General features: G+C 40.5%; 1 protein-coding gene across 1 annotated transcript; it reads left to right on the plus strand.

The window, feature by feature from the left end:
* The first annotated feature begins 2,386 nt into the window (after positions 1-2,386).
* Positions 2,387-13,511, plus strand: fgf5 (fibroblast growth factor 5). Its single transcript, XM_073465402.1, has 3 exons — positions 2,387-2,597; positions 4,758-4,861; positions 13,140-13,511. The coding sequence occupies exons 1-3, from the start codon at positions 2,387-2,389 to the stop codon at positions 13,509-13,511; spliced, it is 687 nt and encodes a 228-aa protein (XP_073321503.1).
* Positions 13,512-20,725: the final 7,214 nt, after the last annotated feature.

A 20,725-nucleotide genomic window follows, 5' to 3' on the forward strand; every position in this document is an offset into this window, starting at 1 on the left:
CACAGTTAATTTGAGGTTTCATGAGTTAGACAAATTAAGTGTTCATCTTCCAGTGTTGGTCTTTGTAGTGTGAAATTCTCTCTTTGTGTAAGGGATTCGGTGTGCTTGTATATATGTTTATACCTGTTCCAAATGGTCACACTCAATGGTGGGGTGAACACGATATATCATAAAGAGGGGTGACCAGCGATGATTCATATAAGTAGAGCAAAGAGGGCACACATTCAGACAATCTGTGCTCTAAAAATTCATGGTTTTGGACTTGGACTGTGAAAAATGAAAGGAGAGCTTGAGAGAGAAGTGCAAATTCTACTTTCTCAGCTCTGCACATCAGACCAGTTGCTGTATAAAGTGGGCCTGATTGTTGTATTATCTGTTCTGGAAAGTCTTGCTCACCATCATATATATGTATGTTCGGTTAATTCTCCTGTCAGTGCCCTTGACTGAGGACACAGGGGCTTCTCACTACCCTAACCCCAGACCTAACCCTATCTTAATTAGGATTGGTTGAATGCAGAGCAGGGATTTCACTATACGTCACACTTTGTTTCACTGTGTTGGTGGCAATACACTGTTACAAGGACAAGAAGAATAATGAGTGTTGTATGAGGGTAGACATAAAACAAAAACAAAAGGAAAAAAGTGCTTGGAGGCACCAATGTCTGTTAAAGTACAAACGTATAATCAGCAGTAACATGTCTCTAGTTCACCTTTAAGTCTCATTCATGGCTCACTTTGTCAGCTGACATTTTGACTTTTTAGCTAAAGCCCAGGTGTTAATAATAACATTAACAATGGCTTTGTTCTATTCAAGTGTCCCATTAAGCTCTGACAGTGAGCCAGCAAGCACAGTACCAGGCACCTGACGTTGCAGCAGCTCGGCCTGTATGAATAGAACAGACTTCAGCTAATATTAATGATATGATTTACACCTGTGCCTTTCCGACTGTGACATGTACAAAACGTAAGATCAAGACTTGATCTTGAAGAAGGCCTGAGGTCCAAAACTGCGTGAATGTTTTTTACCTTCAAAATGTATCAACAAAAAGGTTTTCGGTCCAGATAAATCCCAAACTTTTGGGCATTCAAAGAGCTTTTACCTGAATGGCTCCATTTATGTTGTTTCTCTGCAGGTTACAGTGTTTGTCACAGGATGAAAACCATTTTTATAGTCTTATGTTTGTCATCCAATTCACCTCGGAAAATCACTCGGAAATCACCTGCAATAGAAAAGATTTATGATATTTTATAAGCAAAATCTCTCAGCAATTCTTTTTTCTCACAACATTCAGTTGTTGTGGGAAAACCAGAACACCTATTTTTTTTTTATTTTAGTCACTTTCTTTGCTTGTGTGATTTGTGTGTTTGGCATCAAGACCAAACCAGAGTTGGTACTTACACAAATAATATGATAATGCTGAATGTACACTGCATGTTTACTTTATGGCATGAATCAGTGGAGAAGACTGGACTAATCATATTATCTGCCATCTGAACACAATGACTTTAAATGACATCTTTGTGTTACTTGGGTTTAAAGCTTGTCTGGGGCATTCAGTGTTCAAGGATACTTTCACAGGTCATGTAACTGTTACTGGGACACCCGCTGTGAAAACTTTCATCCAGAAAATAAACTAAATGAAATGACACAGGAGAAAGGGAATGATTGTGTGTGTGTGTGCCTTTCTTCCACAATCTGATCATTACAACGTCTCCTCTGCCGCTGTACACTGCTCAGAATACATTAAGCGGCTTGAGGGACGCGTCTCCTGGAAGCATGTGGACGTATCAGATGATAAGGTGGACTAAAGCCTATAAATACGGCTGCCTGAGTCTCCCGGTGAGCCAGTGTTAAAACTCCGCTGCACCACCTGATGATCTGCTGTTTGACACCCACCGTTCCCCCCTCCTGCGTCTCATTATTTCGGTTCTTATATGGAAAGAAGCGCCCACAGAAAAGTCGTTTTTTTCATGTCTCTTCATTCATGAATCAACTGCGTCCTCGATCTATTAAGAATGATGACTCCCTGTGCGTAAAATGCCGCGCTTAGTGCGTCCTGGCGCGGGCGATTCCTTGGAAAATGTGCGGTGTCAGTCGCGCTCCCTTCACGCCCCGCTGCTGTGGATCGGTGCTGAGCAGGAGTGGCATCTCGGCGACAAAATCTGGATGAAAGAGCGTCCTTTAGAGCTCAGGCATGCATCGAGTAGTGAGATCATTGGCGTTATAAATATCCCCGTGCCAGCAGAACAACTCCAGCTACTGCAGCCGGGGTAATGCCCAGGAGCGCTGCTGCACGCGTGTGTGCGCACGGTTTCTGGTGGCCAGACCTCAGGAGCGACACCAAAATGCTAGAAGTAGCCTAGCGAGTGTCTCCTTTTTGGAAGAATGAATGTTCCTCTTTACCTTCTGACCGTCGCTCACTTGATTTGCGCCGCCGCCGGAGCACAGCACGTCTCTTTGGAGCGCCAACTTCTGGAGGAGGAGATCAGCTCGGGACGCAGGACTTGCAGGCTCTACTGTAGGGTTGGCATCGGCTTCCATCTCCAGATTCATCCCGACGGCAGAGTCAACGGCAGCCATGAGCCCAACCAGCTGAGTAAGTCATTCACCCGGGCTCCACAGCGCACGGAGCAGCCTCACTACTAAATTATAAATGCCTGACGCGCATGTGAGTCCAAGTGCGTCCCGCTGAGAATGCGCACTTGGAGTCCCGTATTTGCTCTAATTGATCTCCTCTCTGTTTGCCGCTGTATCTCTTTTAAATCGCATCCCTGGAAGTTTGAACAATAATGATTTACACAGGCAGAGTGTCAGGATCGCGCACCTAAACTTAGGCTGACTGACCCCGTGAAATCTCTGAGCAGCGGCCATCTGGTTGACGAGTCTTGTTTGTGTCTCTCCGGGATGTTGGCAGGTAGACTATTTGTGGAAGTAACAGGTGCGGCAGTGAGACACCAGGATGTGTTGGATTGCCAGTCAGCACGATTGTCATCACAACAACGCTACTCCACACACTGCAAAAAATATCCAGCTTCAAATTTAGACTATCGTCTGTTATTGAAGCTTCAGACTGTTTACCTCCAAAACTTGTTTGAAGATCGGGTGCTTTGCATGCAAATTCAATTATTGTTTTTTTTTTTATGAAATAGGTCACAAAAAAAGAAATACAGACCAATAATACATTAATATACAAGTAAATTAGCTGAGATAAGCAGCTCAAGGTTGATGTGAGGTATTTCTCAAGGGCCAAGCAAAAAGAAGCATTGCCCTTTAGATACTGGATTTTTGAGGCTGATACCAATATAATTGATAGTTTAAAAAGAAAGCAATGAAATATATCAGCTGATATTCATATTTGTACATGAACAACGGAGACTAGCATTTCTAAAAAGCAATCTATGCATCAGAGATAAGATTTAATCTTTTAAAAAGTGGGAAGAATTCAAATATAACTTCTGAAGACTGAAAAATATCAGTGGAGCGAGATCATCTCCACTTTTATCCAGTCCTAATATATTGGTTTTTGTGATTTTGTGATGTGATGTTTAAATTGAAATAGTTTTCTTTCCTTTTGAAAACATTATCTCTTAACTCAGATCAGTTATCAAAAGTCAAAACTGGACTGAACTGCTTCACAAACTCGAGTGAACTTTGTGTGAATATTATTCAGCACACACCAGTTTTCAGTTGCAGCCAGAACGAGTAAAATTAGCACCGGGAAAATTTATGATAAATTTAAAACCCAACAGTTTTCAAATGCCATCCTGTTTGTGAATCTTGCCCAGTGTCATCCAGACCAGAAGACTACAGTCATAAATCAGATATTGGGTTTTTACTGCCCCACCAGGGTCCCTCATCGCTCATCCGCTGACGAAACAGCCGAAGCTGACCGTGAAAGTGCACTTGTGCCTCCATTTCATGGTCCCCTTTAGAAGAGTTGTCAGGTTACATGGATTTCAACACGACAGCCATGTGGGTTTGAATCCTGCATGGCAGCGCTGGAGACGAGCAGGAGACTGGCTGTCTTAGATTTGTAATATGAAGATTCTGTTTTCATATCAGTGCTTCACAGAATACCTCAGGTAGAAGTTAATACACAGACAACATTAATCTGGGATAACACTTCTATTTAAAGGTGAACTATGAAGTTTTTTGAAGAGAAAGATCTTGATTGACATATTTTTTTATACCTAAACAAACTAAATAAACAAACTATCTTTGTTTTCATGACTGAATAAATAACCTTGTGTTGACCTTAAAGGACAACACAATTTCATACTGTTTTACTTTATATTTGGCGGACCCTGCCACCTTTCTAGCTTCAAACAGTGTTCTGGGAAAAAATAAATATTTGTATTATTACCTCCTTGATATTGTAAATATTACAGTTCTGAGTTTGAATTTCTTCTTCAAAACTACGCAATGCCCCTTTAAGCGTAATTTTCATTTTGACTCTGACCGCGGTGCTGTACAGCAGTCAAATGGATATATTGGTTTGACAATATTGTGTCAATATCAGCATTTCATTAAATTTCAGAGATCTTTTTAACTCTAAACCGGTTTTATCCTGCATGGAAGAACAACTACAAAACTCTTCATTAATGAATGTACTGTCAGACGTGCAGGTGAACTGGATAACTGAGCTGGTTTGACAGCAGGACCGTGGAGGGGCAACGAGTTACAGAAAATGACAAGAGAAGTAAAAATACACTTACATCATCCATCAATCATCAGAGCGTGTTGTCTGTCCGCCCAGGTGTCCTGGAGCTCTTTGCGGTTTCTCAGGGGGTCATCGGCATCAAAGGGGTCTACAGTAACAGATTCCTGGCCATGAATAAAAGAGGACGGCTACATGCCACTGTAAGTATCCACACACACACACACACACACACACACACACACACACACACACACACACACACACACACACACACACACACACACATTGCAAACTGCTTCTGTTTGTCAGCCTGCACTCAGCATGTACATACCTAAACAAGTGTTCACACTCTCACCATTAAATGACTGCTGAAGATGAATTCAAAGCTGCACTAATTGATTTTTTGGCCATTCAGATGCAAAGAATAATTTCCACCTTATCAAGTTGTTGTTTTTTTTAACACGTATGCATCAATAATTATTGATTATCGTACAGTATTTCTACACTGCTGCTACTTTTACTTAAAGGTGCAATATTGTAAGGATTTTAGTTGAAAACAATCATAAAATAAAATTATCAACAGGTTGTGAATAACAGTGCTGACGTTATGACATCGATTTGTGTTGCAAAGATAGATACTGAAGTTAGCACGCTAACCAGCTAGCTGCATGGCTAACTGAGCTAACTCGTGAACGGCAGCTACAGTTAACTGCAGTTAGAGTGAGAGAGCTAAAGCTGCTGTAGTGATATGCTTCCTTTGTTTTGAATTCAACATGTATTCTTACATATAGCACCTTTAAGTAAAACATTCGTTTTTAGAGTACTTCCTCCACCGCTGCCTGCTAGTCACTAACTTTGTGCACTTGTGTGGTGCTGTGCACGTAGTGTACAGTGGATTTATCAGGGACTGTTTTGCGAAACACAGCTGCGTACTGCTGCTACAAACAAAATTGATTAGAGCACTGAGACTGAACCAGGCAGCAAATAGTTTGTAAAACCAAAACAATGAGCTAAAAGAGGCACAACTTTTTTTTTAGAGCTGTTAAATTGGCCGATATTTTTTCAGAAGTATTGATTATTAGAGTGCTCACATCTCTGAAGTGTCTTTTTTCTTATCCTGTGGTTGAATGAACAAACAAATGTGCATGACTCTCCTGAGCAGTCTCCATCATGGCGTTGCACTTGGTTGTACATAAGAGAGGTTGTGTGTAGACAGCAAAATGCTTGACAGAAGTTCAAATCATGTGTAACTTTTGGAAAGTTTCAAAAGTTGTAGACACAAGCTGAATCCGACAATTTAGTTTGAAGCATACTGACCCCTTTATTAGCCTCTCAGAGCTCTCAACTGCATCTCACAGTCAGATTATTTTGTTATACACGCTACTCCCCAAAGACCGAGAATGAATTTTCCCGCTCTAAGTTTAATATTGTTTACTTTGGATGAACCATTTCACTTCCTGTCAGTGTTCCTACCTGCTACCAGAATGTAAAGAGGCCAAATTCTGTGAATCTTCACCTCATTTGCTGCTGATATGATGCAACCCAACTTCTTTCGGACTTATGAAACAGGATGTATTGCTCCATTAAAACCTTGCCTAGTGCATCTATAGTTGTTTTTATTTATTAGTTTGTCCGGCTTTGCATCTGTGCCACATAACAAAATCCCCAAATCTGACATCAGCATGTCATGGCATACTGCTATAATCTTTAGCCACAGTTTCCAAGACTTTCAAATCCCCCCAAACACACAGTAAGCCCAAATCTGCCCACAGCAGCTTGGCCTCGCTGCCATAAGCAGGCTGGCCGGCCAGCCAGCAGCCAGCCGCACTCACGAGTCATCTGTGGGAGCCTTGGCAGGCATATAGATAGAAGCGGCTCCCTATTAGCATGTGTTAATGGGAAGAGCAGATTAAGTCCTGTCTGGGACGGCTGATAATATACAGAGGAGTGAGCCACAAAGTGAAGATCAATATGTTGAGTAAACAATCAGCCAGGCAGGCAACAATCGGAGAGCCGGAGAGTCTGTGAGCTGCTGTGGGTGTGAATGCTGAGCAACGGCGATTTATGCCCCCTCAGCTCCTGGGATTGTTTCATGAAACCCTGTCAGCGGGGAGTGATGTAGCGTCTTTCCTGAAAGTGCATTCTCAGCCACAGCTGGCTTGAACTCTACTAATATGACTGTAAGCTGTCCACCAGCAGATACATATTCAGTTGTCATTGCAGCTCATATAAGCACACAGAAAAATTACAAACTTTCCCGGGGTCACAGCACATCCCAAACAAGATTTAGATATCCACTAAACTGGGCGGACATGGATAATAAGAGAGAGCAATGCGGCAAAGCAAAATGGCGCACTGTGGGGTATCGCCTCAAACTAAAACCTGATCATCGTTTTTGCCCCACTGGAAGTTTGTCATGCATAGCCACGCTCTGACTCAGTGGGATTTTCTTTCTTGTGATCCAACTAGTGTGCAACTGGGTCTTATCTGCCCCTTCATCTCCTGTTCCAAAGCGCAAAATGTCACAAACTAAAGTCCAACTGTCCTCATACTCCTACTGCGCCAACTCAAAGGTCGATCGTCTGTTGTTTGTGGCTGGTTTTGATGTGTCTGAACGACTCGCTCAATCAAGACAATCAGGTTGATTCACTTCGAGCAGACTGTTCGCAGGTTGCAGCAATAGTCAAGGACAGAAAAGACATCTGCTGAAAAGCTTCCATTGAGATAAGTCATTATTTGTCCTCATGGGCATAGAGCAGGTTTAGTGACAGATAAACTTTACCAGAGCTGCCTTGCTCAAGGGAAATTCTTCCTCACAAATAAAGAGTGCTTTCCCATGATTTTTTTTGTTGAATCAACTTTAGTCTGGGATTGCAGTGATTCTCAATGTCAGGGTTGCGTAAACTCATCCCCAAAGATAGGAATGGTGAGGAGAATAAGCTTCAAGAAGCTCCACTCCACTCCAGTCATGTCAGTTTGGTAAATTACATACTGTATGTATTAGCTAATTAAAGCCAGTATGCTTTGAATATGACATTTACCACACCGGCACCCTCCATGTAGTATTAAAAAGAAACCAAAACTTACTTACTTACTTTTTTACCAATAGAAATCTGAATGTTTTCTATAATCACATTCAAATTTCACACAGTGGCCTAAATATAGCTGAAATTGGGTAGTTTTACAAGCATTTAACTCCCTAAATTAGCTTTTTTGCTAGCATTCTAGCTTTCCAAAATCATGTATACAATTATCATAATTGATTTAAAGTGTGCATGAATAGGAACATCTCCATATCAGTGTCATAACTAAAACCTTTGATCCAGACCAACAATTTCTGACAACTAATGACCCCATTACAGTTAAATTTGGCATGGATACTCATGGTCCTGAGATGTGAAATGATTTTAAATGATTTACTCCCAACTCCCTGACCTTTGCTGTAGCGCCATCATCAGATAAAAAGTCCAGTAGGTTAAAGGGAAAAGGAATGTCCAGGATGAATGAATGATGTTTGCTGTTAATATTAATTTTCCCCAGAGGATGAATCACAATGTTCTGGTGACCTGATGACCTGTTTCCGTCTTTGTGTGGTCAAAATGTCCACTTATGCGCAAGAATTCAAACTCAAACTTCTCACTCTTTTGGGCCGAAAGTCATTAATTTTCAGTTTTATACGCAGTGAATTTAAGTTATTCTTCTTGCAGTACAGCTCTACTACTTACTATAGATACTTTGCACTCTCAGAGACTGTTTCTCTGGCACCAACCGTTGCAGTTGGGGCTTATTTTTGCCTCCGGAGCAGCTCTGCCTCAGAGAAATATTTGTACAACTAAAACTCCAATCTGTGGCTACAGCTGCACTGTGCTATTTAACTGCCTTGATGATTTGGGGTGGATGTAAACCTCGGGGGCCACAGACAGCCTCGGGCCTCACGTCAGGGTGTCAGGTGACACCCTGAACCTTATCTTGTTGCATCATCTGTCATATTTAATATTTAGATGTTTTCACAGTGGCAACTTATTGGCTGGATAATGGGTGAGGAGACAGATGCACATTGCTCTGCATGACCTGCTCAGCAAGACACCACAAACATAATCTTTCTAAAGGTGAAAGGGTCACCTGCATTTGTTGAGCAAACAGTGACAGGCGGGGGGAGAGAGAAGAGAGAGAATGTCAGGATTACATGAAGGCATTTAAATTATACAGCTATAGAAATGCTGGTATGGCATTAAGGATTTAATCGGCAAAACCACCTGAATTAACTCGTGTTTTTGACATCTGTCATTTGTTTTAAATATGTCTTAGCTACAATTTCTCTATACTGATGACACTTTTCATGTCAGATCATCAAGTGTTTCACATTCCCAGCCAGTTCATTACAAGCCCAGCTCTTTAAGTTTGTGCGTAATAAGAATGAAGGTTTAGTGTATGATCTGTTGACATTTTGGCGTTGAGTGGCATATCACAACAAATATTTGATGGATTGCCATGAAATTTGTTAAAGACACTCATGGTCCTCAGAATATAAATGTAAACACATGGCTAAAGCACACTGAAAACTTATATAAGCTTTTGCAAACTGCTATCCCTGATCTCAAGAGCTTTTTCTCAGTTTATAGGCCTGTAAAAAAGTTGCATAGTGCATCTTTGAAAGCATTATTTGTGTCCTATTTACCCCCCCTTACTCTAGTGTCACCGACAGGTTGGCATTTTTGGTTTTGAGTGAAACGTCCCCACAGCTGTTGGATGGACGGCATTAACTTTAGTGACATTCCAATCAGCGTCATCTATACTAATTTGGAAATGTGAAGATGCCTTCATGCTCAAGTAACTCTATGGGCGTGATAAACATTACCTATCAAACATTACCTACCATACTCACCTTGGAAAGAGCTCCTAGGGTGTTTAGAAAAGTGAATTGGCATTTGTTTGTAAAAAGTCTTATGTTAGACTGTTGTTTTAACAAGTTAGTTACAAACCCAGTCCCAATGGGTTGTGCATATTAGAGTAGAGTAAGACTGTGGTCCAAGTTCAGGTTGTAGTCTTTGATTTTAGTGGAACTGGAATCGATAAAAATACTTTATTCATCCATCTGTTATAGTGGTAAGACTAAAGGGGCCACTTTTGTGAAGAAGTACTGTTTGGGTAGAGGGGAGAAAAAACGTTAGTCATCAGTAACTTTCCACCTCTGCCCTCGATTCAGCTAACCCCTGAGGATCATGGGAAAGGTCCCTTTAAAAGAGTGTGACCAATCCAGCAGGGCAAGAGCCAGGTTAAACAGCTGTACAAGCATTATGATTTTAACAATAAGATCTCTGGAATCTGGCTGCAGCCATTAAATCCTATGAAACACAGCAGGAGCCAAAGCTCCTTCCTGGTATGCATGCTTATGTGTGCGTGTGTGCATACATGCCTGTGTGTGTGTGTGTGTGCGTGTGTGTGTGTGAGTACATTCATACATGCTCCGATGGATTTGTTTCCAAATGTGTAATTCCCTGACTGGTACCAGAGCTGGTATGTTGCTCAAATGTAGCGGTCTGTTAAATCATTGCAATCCACCCATAGCAGTGACTCGGGAGGTCTGTGCACTTTTCTAATCATTTTTAAAAACAACAGCCAAAAGGAACGGTCGGTCACTTTGAATAACTTAAGGGTTTGTACTCTTCTGCTGCAGCCGCAGCGCACTCTCTTGTGACTGGCATGTTTACCGAACGCTGTAATGGCATCATTTTCTGCTATGCTTCACTCTTCAGCAAAGCAGAACAGTTTGTTTTATTTCAGAATGGCAGGAGGTTACACAAGAAAGTCACACTGCAGCAAGAAAGCAGGCATCCCTGGGTACATGTCAGAATTTCCCACCCAAGATATTTTTAGGCACAAAACTGGAACATTCAATGAATATCTACATCTCTATTTCTGAAATGGGGTGAAGGAGAAAAACAATACTGCATGCTTGTGTTGTCTGACCATTTTTACCAAGCTAGTACATTGTCCCGACCATTTGCTAGAGGGCGTTTTGTTTGGTAAATAATTTATTTCAGTTGAATAGGTTTGGATCTAAGACTCAAATTACTTTCAGTCTCATACAATCTATTTGTGGGACATACATTTAGAAATTCCACCTGGAAAGCTAATGGATCCTTTGGATTATTATTGCTGATGCCTCAATGTATAAGCAACATTTTTAATCCACTTCTGTTGACCATTTACATATGTCAGCTATATAGCTTGCATATAGCATCATCAGCATTACCCATGCAAATGACAAGGGTCTCACTAAAAACGTGGTGTTTCACCTGGATGGACATGGTTTGTCAGGATGTAGCAGTGCACACTTTGGCAAGCTCTGTGACAGTCTTGGTCTGGCTCTGATTACACATATTTTTCAACAATTTGTGTATTTGACCCTCACATCTATTTGCATGGAAAGTAACAGTCTGCCCAGTAAGAACATTTAGGTTGTTTTATGAAAAGTTTTCTGCTGGAAAGCCTTTAAAAAGTCAGGTGATGTGGTTGAAAGGTGGACAAAGACTCATTTCGCAGTGAGTTATGTTGGTTGAATGGAATATGCACATTTCTTCCATGATGGAGTTTTTGATTTTTGTTTTAAGTTTTCAGAGGCAAATGTCTTAGGTTTTTGGTCAATGGACTTTTCCAGTCTACTGTCAGCTCAAAACGCTTTACAACACTTGTCACATTCACCCATTTACACACGGACGTGTGACCTGACCCACTCCACCCCCTGAGCTACAGCCGCCCCCAGGTCTAGGCAACAAAACTACTTTGGTTTAGGAAAAGATCATGGTTTGGATTAAAATACTAAGTCAGCATTGATTTCACGTCACATGACAAGAACAGCAGTGATCACAAAAAATAAAAATCATCTCTGAAGTTACAAATGACAAGACACTCAATGTGAGCTAACGAGAATGGGCATCTACCACAGTGAGTAATGCAGGACGAAAGGCCTGCAGGCAAAATGCCAATTTTTCGCAAGTTCCAAAATGCCAGAGCTGAAACAGGCACATTACATCCCGTTTGAGATCTTTCAGCTACTTGATCAGGTGTAGGCAACGGAAATACTTGATTACGTTTAGGCAAAAAAAAAAAACTACTTGGTTAGGTTTAGGGAACAAAACTTCTTGGGTTTAGGAAAAGATTGTGCTTTGGATTAAAATAATAATTCAGCGTTCACTTTGAATTTACATGGCATTACACGAACAGCAATGATCTCAAAAATAAAAATCATCTCTGTTTGAAGTTACAAATGACAAGACACATGAGCAAACAAGAAAAGTCCCCTAATGCTGGAGCTGAAACAGTCTCACATCTCATCCCGTTTGAGATCATTTAGCTTTGTCAGTAAAGTACAGCATCAGGTGCATTAAGTCAGATGAAAACTGTTGACATTGTTCAAACCATTGTATCACGTTGATACAACAAATAATTCTTTACCTGCTAGGTCTTTCTATCGCATCTCCTCAGTGTTATGTTTCCCAAACCTTGACCAGTTGAACGTGTGAACTCCATTTTGCAGATGCCAGTGAAAGCTAATGCAGCGAACAACATGAAAAGAAAAACAACAGCCTGTGTGTCTTCATTTAGCAGTTCTTTTGGATAAAGTCAATACACAGACGGGCCGTAATGAGTGTTTGACCAGTACAAAGGAAGTTCTGCTGCTGTCACTCAAACCATCTCTGCGATAAGGAAAGCCATTTAGATGACTTTGAAAACCGCCCCCGAGATGAAAGCTAAATCCTCTGTTATTTCAGAGAAGCTACACCCAATCAGATCATAATCAGACAATATTGTGTTGAACAGCAACGGGGCCATGCGGTATGCAATTACAGGTTGAGATGAGAGAGTATTTTCTCACTCGGATAACGGTTGTAGGGATTGAAGAGAAACAAATGGCATACTGATTGCAGTGTGATTCCTGCTCTTGTTGTAAAAACAAGGAAAGATATCTGACAGTGAGGACAGTTAACCAGGACGATCACAAATAGTTTCTCAACGTAGCGTTGTGTCCTTCTGTCAGATCAGTATTAACAAGGAAATAAAATTTAATCAGCGGGAAGAATCTGGCAGAGGTCAGCTCCCAGATGCTTTTTGGTTCAGAGGTTTCCTGTAAAGGAATAGGAGCCATTACTTCTTCTTTCCCCAACAAGACAATTATCTTTGCAGCAGTTAACAAGAGAAACACTGGGTTAGGTTTCATGGTAGCATGCAAACACAACAGAGTTCCCACATGTTCTGCACCTGAGCCTTGTTTTCATGTGGACAGATCCAGTTACATGCGCTCAGAAAATGAACTCGTGGAACAATTTACAAATTTAGCAGATTTAAAGATCATTAAAAATGAATCACAAATAATCTCACTGACTGATCTAAAGCACTGAAGTGTAGCTCAAGTTCCATTAGATTAAAGCCAAAAGAAAACACCTGTTAATTCCTTATATTTCCCTTCTTTTGTAGGAATGGTTCACGGACGACTGTAAGTTCAGGGAACGTTTCCAGGAGAACAGTTACAACACATACGCCTCAGTAATCCACAAGAACCACAGGACTGGTCGCGAGTGGTTTGTGGCCATCAATAAGAGAGGGAAAGCTAAAATGGGCTCCAGCCCACGGGTCAAATCCCAACATGTCTCCACCCACTTCTTACCCAGGGTCAGCCTGCACGAGAACAGCGAGCGAGGCTTCACCATCACAGACAGGAGCAAAGAGAGGAGGAAAGCCGCGCCGGCACCACCACCAAAACCTGCACCGGCGAAGGCGAATGTCCATGCAGGTACAGCGCCGAGACGTACACAAGTCAAGTACTGGCCCAAGTACCGGTTTGGATAGATGTCAGAGGGTTTGGCTCTATCTGGGGGACACAAGGTTCATAGACGTTGGACAAACGTATAAATGATGAACATGCTCAAAAAACTGACAATGGTCATGGTCACATTCAAAGCATTCCAGGTATCTATGTAGTGAACGAAACCTCAAAGGGCTGCCAGGTACAATTATGGAGCTTTACTTTCCTGAAGCTATGATCATAGTTGGGATTTATCTTTCCACTTTCATTCTGTGGTGCTCTGTCCTGTTTTATGTTATCACTGTGTACACGGTGAACTTTAGCAGTGCCCAAGCTTGAAAAATATTTTTTAAGATGAGATGCTGTTGAAGCTGAAATCCATAACTTATTCTTGATAGGATTTCATATTACATGTCAAAGACACAAAAGTCATCCATGTTTTTCTGTCTTGCTGGCCGAATGAAAGCGTGCTTAACTGACCGTGTGACGTCCTCCACTGTTTGATAGCTGGTAAGGGACTGTACAAAAATTACTATTGGGATTGTTTTGTCATATAGCAAAAAGTTCAATCTAAAAAGTTTAATTAAAAAGTGGACCATTTAAATAATAGTTACCATTTCAAAATACCCCTAAAATGACGAGTGAGGTACGAAACACAATTATAACATTGCATAATTTTAAGGGGAAAGGCCAAAAAATATGACAGTAAAACCAAAAACAGGTTTTGGATTTCAGCTGTAGACAGCAAAAAAATAACTATATGACAATTGTTTCCTCCCCCTGAAGACAATTATTTAGCCTACTTTTGAAACATGACAATCCCTCTCAGACCTGGTTTGGAAAGTACTTTGCCAGAACATACACACCGACCAACTGTCCCCTTTCCTAACACCAGATTTGTGATAATCAACATGAAAACGTAGACTGGATTTCTGGAGACTCTAACCTCCCTCCTCCTGGACAGCTGTGAGGGATCAAGGAGAAAACTGTCCGTCAAAACTATCATTTTAGCAGCCGGCTGTCCCCTGAAAAATCCAGAGTCATGACCTCAAGGCATTCCACTAAGGAGGAGCGCGCACCGCCGTCACCGCAGGGATAAAGATGCCGAGAAAGAGCGGCCACTTGTTTTGGGCAAGGTTGAGGCTTTAGGTGTATCAGATGGCAAACAGCCGTGGAATGGCCATTCAGGAGTGTGCAGTCATCTCTGGGGAGGAGGGCAGGGATGGCTGTGTGTCGTCTACCCTTCCCAGGAGCCTGAACTTTAATTTGATTGTTTGAATTTAAGTCAGCTTGGGCACATTTTGCAATTCAAATGGACAATCTATCGAACGGACCATATTCCACTGTAAGAACCTGTGTATTAATGGGAAAATGTTCATAATGTGGGCAAATATATGTCACATGAGTGTTTGACAGCTGAGACGGAAATCTCAAATATCTGCGCTGTTTCTAATAAGCCTGTGACAACAAAGTGTGAAACATGTCTCTTATCACTTTATATTTACAATCATAAGAATTGTAAGTAAGAAAGGTTTCAGGCTGGTTTCAGGTTTGTAAGTAAGTTTCAGGCTGTGTTGTCGGGTGAAGCTACATGCTTGGATAGTTCTGGTCATTTTCAAATGTAATTTATCAAAATGTTGGCTTTCTCAATCTGACTGTGCTAATAATCTGCTGTGTGGGAAGAGGCAAGAGTGTATCCACTGTCCTCCATCAGCCTGGAGAGCTAACTGTCAGTAATGGATGAAATAAAACAAAAATATAGCTTTGGGTTTAAAATTTGGCAGTACAGTCATTGCCACATCGTTATGGCCCCCGACTCGGGTCTCAGTTTTGAGCCTGTGCAGAACTCTACTGAGTGTATCAAGATTGCATGATAATCTAGATGTGTTATTATAATAAAAGAAAATGTTTGAAAATTGCAAATACGCATCTTTAACCACATCTGCCACAAAATGACAACCATGAGACACACGTACAAGAAAATAGGAAAATGATCAAACAAACAAACAAATAAACAACAACAACAACAAAGAATTTCTAGCAACACGGAAACCATTGTTTCTTAAATAACAGTCCAACTTTCCAGGAAATGTTTATTAAAATTTGTTAAAAGTGCGCTCTGTAGTTTCGAGTAAAAATAATTTTAATTAGAAAAGAAAGATCTTCACTGAATGATTTTTTAAGCCTAAACAAACTAAATAAACAGACTCTCTTTGTTTTCATGACTGAATAAACTGAATAAACAAACTGACCTTAAAGGACAACACAGTTTCATACTGTTTTACTTTGTTTATATTTGGCGGACCCTGCCACCCTTCTAGCTTCAAACAGTGTTCTGGGACCTTATTTTCCTCTGAGAACAGCTTGTTTATTCAGTTATGGAAAAGATAAATATTTCTGACTTTGCATTATTACTTCATTAATACTGAAGATATTAAAATTCTGAGCTTGAATTTCTGCTACACAGTGCCCCTTTAAGAGAAGTCAGACGATGACAAACGCAGACCACCATCATAAAGGGGAATACAGAATATCTAAAATATGTAGAATACCTTTATTTTAAAGTTAATACACAAGTTAATACAGTGGAAAAGTACTGTTGTCAAGTGTTATACAATGTTTTTGTCTTTGTCCAGGCTAAGTGGAAAGCTACCTGCTCTGGGGCCCTTATAGACTGTAGATATCTTGATGCTGTTTGTTTTTTTTTAAAGATCTTGTGTTTTGTCATCGTGTTGTGTGGTTCTCAAACACATCCCAAAGAAATATTTTTTGTACCAGAATTTTTTTTATAAAAATGTATGTATGAAGAAGAGTTTTATGTAATATGACTATTAAAAAGCAAATATAACAGTGGATACGTGGATATGTATTTTGTTGTGTACAACATTAGGGAAAATGCATGTGTGTCTGTGTGTGTGTTGACAGGACTGTGTTGGCTGATGTTCTCCAAATCCTCTGAGGCCATGAAAGTTTTCACTTTAGTGTAAAACAGGCCAGAGCACTGATTGCTGACCGTCTTTCTTTATCTTCTTGTAGATGTGAATGTGAATGGGATCCCTCCTCCCTCTGACACTAATGATCCAATATTTAGCCTCATTAACATTTTGTGTCACCTTGTCACAAAAAGAGAATTATTTTATTATCCTGCTCTGTATCACGTCTCTGTTGCATCAGTTGTCTTTTTTTTTTTTTTATCTGTCTTTGCTAAGTCTGCCAACTCTATAGAAGTGAATACAATAGATCATGCAATTACTATTTATTTTTTTCTTTCTTTTTATGGATTATAAGATTTAAAACAAAAACAACTAAAATGCACGACTACTGAAAAGTGACGTAGGACTGTCTGAAAGTACTTCAGGTGCTCGCCACAGCCACATACTATCATTGCAAGCCATATATATCTACATTTAAATTGTGCGTGCATTGCGAGTATAATAATAACTTTATCAACATTTGAAAAATTGATTTGAATGTATGACCTGGTCGACTGAGGATGCATGTTTGTTTTTAGCATGATCGTGGCTTTACAGTCCCAAAATTAAGTATTCTCACACATCTACGATCTTTGGCCCCTTGGCCAACCCCACAAACGCTGATTTGGTGTGATGTACTTGTTCAGGAACGTAATGATGATAAACGAGTAAGATAAAGGAAAATGGATTTTTGTAATACATTTTGTGCAATTACATTGCTTCAGGATCAGATGAAAGAGTAACTAACCCTGAAAAGAATTACTGGTTGGCATGAGGGAAGCCCAATCAACGGAGGGCAGCAACAGCAGTAAGTAATCACTTCCTGGGGAGATCACATCCACCATTACACATGATTTCTCGTCTCCTGGGGGAACCTGCGGTCACTCAGTTACATCTTACAGTCTCTTTAGGTGTTTTGTCACAGTAGTATTCTAAATCTTCTCACATTACGCAAAAACTATGTATATTTAAATGTGTGAAACAGAATCCAGCTGATTCTCCCCCTCTTCACTGACTGCTATATTTATGTTGTTACGTAATGCTCCACTCGCAGGAACAGCAACAAAGAAGCTAATTAGATGAGGTATTGTAATTTGCTGCAGTGTGAGAGGCAGGTTTACATTACATTTGAGTTGTTTTTTTTTTTATAAAATTCCAACCTAGACTGATGAACTGTGAGAAAAACAGGAGTCTGAATCCAAAAATAGGCAATAATTTTCCACTCATTTCAGATGCGTTTAGGATTTTCCTTATTACGATTAAGGATTTTGATCTGAGGAGTCTCAAAAAGTTATTTGAGTTTAGATCATCTTGAAACAGTTGCTTTAAAGACGATGGTGAAAAAAGGTGATGAGCAGGAAACAGATCTGTCCTGGTGAGGTATGATGTGTTTACATTGAAATATTTAGCTGTGACTTGCTAAAAATGTAATGTAAGAGTAATACAAAAAGGAGTTATAAAGTCAACTAAATGGCTGGTTTGCTATCATTAGATAACACCATCATTATGCTTCTGGTCCAAAGATCAAATATGGGTGCAATGGCAAAACCCCTGTGAATATTAAAGCAACATCATGTAGAAATTGGCATTTTGTGCGATTTGGCGCCCCCCACAGGTTCTGAATGAAACACCACTGCTGTAAATACAAATCCCAGGTCTCTAACTGTCAGATGTAATGTAGGTGCTAACTACAAACAAAACTCATTACATCATAAAAATGTTATGTGTTGAAAACTTGTATGTTGAAGTAAACATGTATGTAATGCTGGGATCCTACCCTCTCACTGAAGTTACATAGTGCAGAAACAAGTGATGGGGGGCGGAGTGGCTGAGACAGAGACACCACTAACCCTATTATAAGGGTCTTCTTTGTAAATGTGTGGACGAAAGTTTTCTGTCATCCCTGGCTGCATTTTGAAATCACATACAGAGTTCAAATTTGGTTATATGTTTGTGAGACAAGTATGGAAGCCAAGAACAGCCATGCTTGCAATGATTGTTTAGGAGCCTTTATCTTGAAATCACGAGTTGATTATTTTCTTATATCCGGATAACAAAGCTCATTTCTCGTGGTAACTGGTTAATTCATGTCGCTATCTCGAGAAAACAAAAGGCTGATTTCTTGAGATAAGTGAATGACTTTTATCACAGGATGATTATGGAGAACTCAGAAAGGACTGTTTGGTACATTTGATCACATCTGATATCAGCCTTCAAGATCACTGTTTATGACTGAACAGTAGTTACTCTACATGAACTTGTGCAAAATTGCTGCGTAAAAGTGATAATCGTGATGAATGTTGTCTGATCCTCTTGACAGAAGTGTTGCAGTTGGACTGTACGTACTGTATATTTTTACTTTTTCATCAGAAAATCAAGTAACAGGGGTCAGAAGAGGAAAGAGAGAAAGAGTAATCACCATGAAAAAGATTATTCAACACAGAATAAGAGCAGGAGAAGTTTGACGTTTATTATTCATACGTGGTGTTAAATAATGAAGCAGGTCTTTATTTCTAGGTAACTAAACACTTTGTGACCTAAGAAATGAGACGAAGCTTGCGTGACATTTTTTATTTAAAGTTGATCTCGAAGGAGCAGGTTCCCCCGTTAACCAACTTACATCTTCACTCCTCTGCCCACCATCTGCCTCCACTTGTTTTTGGTCTTTCTCTGCATGCTCATTTTGGCCATAAGTGACATGGCGGCTGCACGAGAGCGTATTCGTACCAACGTTTTTAATCATGACCTCACTTTCCGTGGACGTCATTGCAGAGCCATTAAAAGTCATGCCGAATGAGAAAATTTAAACAAAATGATAATAAAAGATGATACTGACGGCCAAGAGTGACAGTATTTCTGTAAATGGAGCTGAGAACATTCCCAGTGAACATTTTATTCTGTTTTACAGTCAGTGAAGGTGCCAAATTGTGTCGATTTGCCAGGATGTGGGGACTGGATGACTTTGTCTTCTCATACTGCAGCTTCAGGCCCACAATGAAGTGTCATTTGAATTCAGTGAAGTTTATCAGGTATACAAACATACAGACTACAATATTACATAAGACTTATAGAACCTTTTACACTTGTGATATAGACTTTAGTTAGTTTCAATTTAAATGAGATGAATTCAGTGATTTACCATGTTTACTTTCTCAAAGAGGGCGACAGCAATGGTTCCCAAAATCTGTCCATAAAGAGACCTGAACAGAAACAGACAGAGAACGCTGACAATAGCAAAAGCACAACGCTTCACCAAATAAGTAACCACAGTCTCATAAAGAAGCAAAACATCTATTTTTATAGCACTGTACAGTTCACACTTTCAGTCTCGCTTTTGAAAACACAATTTCCTGCAGTGGTTACAATAACAAGTTCGCTCAAACCCACTCAGGTGTTAGAAGCAGAGTGGGACGCCACCGAAACCTGGATATCATTTTGATAATTACCAGCAGCAACGGAGGCCGACTGTTGTGTCGCCAAATACAAACCGTTGTTATGATTAAGCAGCATTTTTCTTACACCACTCTGGCTGGTCGCTGCTTCTAATTGAGAATACGTCTGATAAAAAGTTGCAAATGGCACTGGCGAAGAGGGGGAGGAGAACAATAAGGAGAAGCAGCGCTAAATGGGTGAAATCATAGATATTACAGTGACAGGCTCATGGAGCTTTTCCCTTTCTTTTTTCTTTTTTCTTCTCATGCACTGTTTGTCTAAAATGCCGATCAGAGTGATTTCTCTCACCGACACGACTGATTCTACATGCTGAATTGGTCAAAAGGGACGCTCACCGACGGCCCTGACGATGGCCGATGGCGGCGTGTCAGGGCCTTTAGCCTTGAGTTCTCTTGTCATATCAATATTTGCTGTGCTGGAGCTCAATCCAATGTAGATTATGCTGCAGTCTGTTGTCGCTTTCGGGGTTTCCCTTGGTCCAGAGCTGGGATAGACAAATAGGAGTAAAACAAACAAAGATTGGATGATGTACTGAACAGCCACTGACCTACAATTTGTCCAGGGATTTTATTGTAAAATGACAATTTTGGCACCACGACTTCAACTGCCCGGTCAAACTGCAGTTAACCCTTTGCTTCTTTTCAATTTCACCTTCTGTAAAAAGACACAAACAAGAAAACTATCCTGAACGTATGAATTATTTCTGAACGTATTTGTGCTACTCTTTACAATTTTTGGGAGGTGTCTGACTTCCGCTTCCTGTGATGTGCCGCACGTGACATGCAGGTGAGGCCGTTGCCATAGCAGCCTGTCGCAACACAGCGCGCGTGCAG

This window comes from Pagrus major, chromosome 5, assembly GCF_040436345.1.
Source record: "Pagrus major chromosome 5, Pma_NU_1.0".
Classification (NCBI taxonomy): Eukaryota; Metazoa; Chordata; class Actinopteri; order Spariformes; family Sparidae; genus Pagrus; species Pagrus major.